Here is a 5,814-nt window from a genome sequence, read left to right on the forward strand (position 1 = left end):
ATCTTGGATATGCTATACCTTTATCAACTGAAAATCTTAGAAGATCTATAAGTTTGGCCTATAAATTTCACAGAAAGAATCTAATGGAACAAGATGATGAACCATTTTCAATTACATATGCAATAAATTATGCTTTAACAAATAGCCATCATAGTATAATATTTAAAAATAGAGAAAGAATTTATGTCGATGAATTATTTCAGAAAATTGTAAAAACAGAAATACCAAAATACAAAGCTATTGAAAACCCGGTTCTATTATTAAAAGAACCATCAGAAAAATTAGTTTCATCAAATTTTCAAATAAGAGAATCTAAAATTAATAGCCCTTTAAGTTTATCTAAGTTAAAGATTAAAGAAGAAAATTCTGAAATAAAAGATTTAACAAAAAAGGTCGAAAAATTAAATGAAACCATAAACACTAAATTATGACAATAAATAAAGAAGAAATATATGTAACTTATCAAGACAAGAAACAAGAGCTCTTTGAAAGAGAAAATCGTTTGAATTATTTATCAATTGAATCTATACAAATTATAAATTTATTCGAAGTAAAATATGAAGAGTTAATAGAAATTTCGAAAAAGAAATTAAAAGAAAAGTCGACTATAAAAAATTGGTATCAGAGCCAAGTTAACGATTAAGGGTAACACTTTCTCTTTAAGCAACACTTTTAGTGACACGCTTTTAAATCAATAACAACCACAAAATGAAAAACATCTTTAGAAAAAGTTGAAATTGGCAACTTTATCAGAGTGGCCACCTTTAAGAAATATAATGAAGCAGCTACTTCTAAAACATAGTATAATTGGAATTGATGAATTTTTGTTTCTCCTGCTTCAACAACAAACAAATCTTTGCTAGTACAAAGATATGCAAGTTTCGGGTGAAAACCTCCACAATAAGAATTAAAAAAATGCTATTTCAGATCAGATCAGATCAGATCAGCATGCAGCAAGATAAAGAAACTTTTACAGCAAATCAGATCAGCCATATGTGGACGGATTGCAGTTCCAGCATGCTGAAAAGGAACCATTCTATTTCAAGATAAAGAAATTTTTACAACAACATAGTATAGCTTCTTAAAAAATAGATCACTTATTAATTGAATATAATGAGTCGATACCATTGGATAAATTCCTAACCATTGTAAGCTTCATTACAACTCCAATTGAAGCCTTCCAAACACTGTCAACCTTACTTAGTATACCTTCTGTAAGCAAAAAGGGTAAAACTATATTCATTGCTTTGTGTGCATCTGATATATCAGTTAGAGACACATCACAAAGCCTTGTTTTCAGTGTGGTTACGGCACGACATAATATTTCATCGGAAATTCTAACAGTTTCCTTTATATCATCCATTGAACGAAATGCAACAGTCCATAATCCTATTAAATGCTTTTCAACCTGTGGATGGAAAAAGATAAATGAAAAGCATAAGAACTGGTCAGGTTATAATTGCTAATATGGTGACAGTTTCTCACTTTTCACCTCTTCTTTAGCATTATATTTTTCCCGCTTAAAGATGACCAAAGGAAGAATATCCAATAAAAATGTGACGCATGCCACCTTTGGAGTATGCTGAACATAGAAGTTGACTTTGTGAACCACGGTAAAAATGCTAATGAAGGTAGGGTAATTATTTTAGCTCTGTGATAAATGTTAATTACGAAGTTAATTAGAGAAACAGGTGATACGATGTAGTTGAAAGTCGTTTTGGGGTTTATTGTTCTTAAAGAAGGGTTCCTTCTCCTAGCGATGGCGGAGAATCGATAACAGCGATTGTGTACCACAAATCGAGCAGAGCGTAAAGGAAGACGCCCGGCATAGCAAGTGAGGAAGGGATTTGCATCAATGATGGAGTGGCATAGTGAGATCGGTATCAAATCCGTCGTGGGTGGCTTGGAGGCTTCACAAATCAAGTAAGAGCCTTGTAAACACATTTGAAATTTCCTTTTGAACATGCTATGTTAATGGGGTTCAACACAAATGTAATCCAACAAGGAATATTGTGGGTACAGGACATTCATTACTGGGAAGTATTGTGGGCGAAAAGTGGGGTTTCAGGGGGAATGAGACATTCATTTACTTTCAATGGAAGTATTTTGGTTGTGCCAAGAGACGAGAAATTTCCAGAAAATCATGATCTCCTCAGTTGTGTTTGTACTAGAATCATCTATTAGGGTGTTCGCGGTGCGGTTTGGTTCGGTTTTTGAGAGAAAAATCATCCGATCCAATCGTTTAATTAAATTGTGGTTTGGTTTGGTTCAATTTTTTTATCGAAGCTATTCGAACCAAACCAAACCAATTAAAATCGGTTTGATTTGGTTCGATTTGTTCAGTTTTTAAAAATGTTGCCTCTTCGTCCTTTTCTACCTGTTTGTGACCATTTCTTGCATGTATAATGTCTACCCAAGTTATCCTTTTATTCTTATAAGGACACATATATCATATATGCAATTTTACTAATGCAACTATAATTTTCAACAAAAGAAAAGTCTTGGAGCCACTTTTAGGGTTTTTTCCACATGATCTCAAAGTCACTGAGTTTAAAATAAGGAATCAGTCACTCATTCAAAGAATTGACAATCCATCCCATTCTTCTCAAGATATTCATATTCATGCATATTCTTTCCTAGTACATCATAACCAAAATTACAAGTGTTATAACAAATAGGACAAATTATTCCGTAAAGCTCTCCTTGATAACTCCATCAATGGAACTGTGATAAAAAAAAAAATTCAAAATCTACTTAAATTAAGAGGTGACAATGATCAGTGAACCAGCAAATAAATTTCCCTAAATAAAACAACAAATAAATTAAACAATGATCAATAAACCAGCAATTAGAAAAGACCAATATATATATACATAGCACAACAAGGTAATTTGTGGCACCAAATGAATTCCTTATGGCAACTACATCAGCAAACAAATCTCAAATCCAGCAATTAATTATATACAAAATGCAGTTAAATATACCTTACACCTTCTCTACCAATCAGATCCTAGAACCCTAACAATAAAAAACATATCTTTAACAATCAGAACCTTACACCTTCGAAGGCTAGAACCCTAACAACTAGAAATAATGCACATTCATAAGCTAAAACCCCCAAATACAACAAACTGCATAAACAAATACAACAATCAACAACAATTAGCAATTTCAAAAATACACTGAACATAGAACATAAATTATTCAAATAGAACGAGAAATTCAAAAAAAAATAAAATTATTAATAATTTTAAAAAATCATCAACAAATAAGTGAACAATCAACAACAATCAGCAACAGGGGCTGGGAGGCGCAGGTTCGACGCTGCTGGAAGGGGCTGGGTTCGCTGGTTCGTGTTGCTGGGAGGGGCTACGAGGCGCTGCAGGGAGGGGCTACGAGGCGCTGGTTCGGCGAGACTGGGAGGGGCTGGTTCGGCGGGACTAGGTGGGGCTGCGAGGTGATGGGAGAGTGGGAGGCAGGGCTGGGAAGCGCTGGGGAGGCGCGGCTACGAGGGGTTGAGGTAATGGGGCTTCATTGAGAGAGAATGGCTGCGCTAGGTTAGGAGTGTGGAACACTATTTATCTGATCTAATGGGGGTGGGGTGGGGTAATGGTCTAATGGATTTTAGGGTTTTTAAGTTGACCGGTTCGGTTTGGTTTGGTTAGGATTTTCAGTGTTAGAACCAAAAACCGAACCAAACCACATAAAAAACAGCAAAATATGATTTTTTCGGTTTTTCGGTTGTCGGTTTGTTCGGTTTTCAATTTTTTTGGTTCGGTTGATCAGTTTTGTTCGGTCCGGATCGGTTTTGAACACCCCTATCATCTATTACTTGTTTTTTGGATATTTGGTTTTGATTTTTTTCCTTTTTTGAATTTTCAGATTAAGGTTGAATTTAATTTATTTGTTATTTTAAAAAGATATTTTAGTCACAAATATAGAAAAAGATAATCCAGTCTAACAGACTGTTACCAATTGAAATCGTAATGATATATATCATATATGTCTACTTTTAATTATTTATAAAAGTATTTTGCTGTATATATTGACATAATATATTTTGAAACAATAAATTTCAGCTAAGAAATAAATTTCGGAAAAAAAAACAAAAACAAGACTACGACTCATAAGTTGTTTATTTGGCTACAAATAAAAATAGTGTCTTAACAAAAGTTGATTAAGAATGAACTACAAGAAAAACACTCATTCAACTACACTTTTTTTAAGTTACATTTGAAAAGAGTAGCCTATTCAGAAAATAGGCTACGCTTTTTTTTTTGTGTTTCCCTTTTATAAGAGAATAAGAAACATAATTGTGACATTATTTAAAAAGTATAGCCTTAGATATAATAAAAATCACTTATAAAGCGTAGCTTTATATTGATATCTATAGGTATACTTTTCATACTAAAAAAAGCGCTTTTAAAGAGTAGCATATTTGTTATGTTTTGGGTGCGCTTTAAAAGCGTTGCTTAATGTAAAAACGCCAATACACATGTATAGGACACTTAGTGAGTTTTTTTGTTTGTTTGTTTCTTCTCATCATCGAAGCCCTGCACTCTCTCATTCGGTCATTCCTTCTTTCCTACCAAAGCACCAAATAACAAAACCCTAGCCGCTTCTTCGATTTCCCCGTCGTTGTGCCCTCTGTCGTCGTGCGCCACTGTCACGTCTCACTCGTCTGCTCATCGTCCTTAGTCGCGCTCTGCCGCCATTCATCCATCTCGCAGCTCTTCCTTAAAAGGTTGTGAAAACCCAAGCCTCCACCGCGCCGCCATCAATCTCACCGTCGCTGCCCGTCGCGCTCAAGATTGCCACTAGGTTCGTCGTGGTCGTTCACAATCCTCATGATTCGTCGTTCTCGAGGTCCCTCGATCCCCTCGATCGCCAATGTTTGCTCTCCATTCCTGTTTCGCAGCTCTTCGCCGTTGTCCGTCGTCGTGTTTGTCGCCAGCTCGCCGTCTTCAAAGGTCAATGCTCTGTTCGTGGCTCACTGTAATAGTGTAATGACATTGTTCATTTTTTGCTCTGTTCATAAGGGTTATTGATCTTTGAATTATTCTTGAATGATTTGTGTTTTCAATTTTTTATTCATTGATTAATTGATTGTTGATTAGCTCTTACTGTTGTTTGTGATTGTTCATTGTAAATATGTTGTTGTCCTGCTATTCTTTGTGCTTTTGTAGCTTAATTGTGATTAGATTGTGCTGTTTGTGATTATTTAATCCTATATTATTGTTAGTTAACTGGTTTTAATTTTATTCCTGGGGTTTAAGTTTCTTCTCCAAACTCCCTGGTTGCCTTTGCTCCCTTGTCTTGGTCCAGAGATTCCGTCTCCACAGGTTTTTTTATTACTAGTTTATTTTAATTAAGCAGATTGAAGTGGATGTACTATAATTGCTTGAGGTGCGTGATATATTTGATTAATGTGAATGAAGAAAACTAGGTTGAGTTGAATTGAATTGAATCATGGATAAGAGCATGTTAACTGGTTTGGAATCACTTTCAGAAGCTGATCAGCAAAGAATGGCATCCATGATGTAACAGGTTCAAATCCGTGATAGGTACTTCCTCTTCACTCTATCTGTTAATTAATTCCATGTGTTTTGATTTGATTTGTGTGTAAATTAATTTGAATAGATCAGTTTATTATATATATTGGACTGATGATGATATGAGGTGGTTGGTTGCCTATTTTGTAACTTGTAAGAGATATTCTTATTGATGATTGGCTCAGGAAATTAAAAAAATTATGATTCAACTATATGTAATGTAATGATGAAGGTGCTAACTTAGGTAAAACAAATAAATAAA

General features: G+C 34.6%; 1 protein-coding gene across 1 annotated transcript; it reads right to left on the reverse strand.

The window, feature by feature from the left end:
- Positions 954–2,171, reverse strand: LOC107606995 (proteasome-associated protein ECM29 homolog). Its single transcript, XM_021107509.1, has 4 exons — positions 2,035–2,171; positions 1,824–1,910; positions 1,126–1,408; positions 954–1,020 (listed from the first exon to the last, which is right to left on the reverse strand). The coding sequence occupies exons 2-4, from the start codon at positions 1,851–1,853 to the stop codon at positions 986–988; spliced, it is 348 nt and encodes a 115-aa protein (XP_020963168.1). The 5' UTR covers positions 1,854–1,910; positions 2,035–2,171; the 3' UTR covers positions 954–985.

This window comes from Arachis ipaensis, chromosome B07, assembly GCF_000816755.2.
Source record: "Arachis ipaensis cultivar K30076 chromosome B07, Araip1.1, whole genome shotgun sequence".
Lineage (NCBI taxonomy): Eukaryota > Viridiplantae > Streptophyta > Magnoliopsida > Fabales > Fabaceae > Arachis > Arachis ipaensis.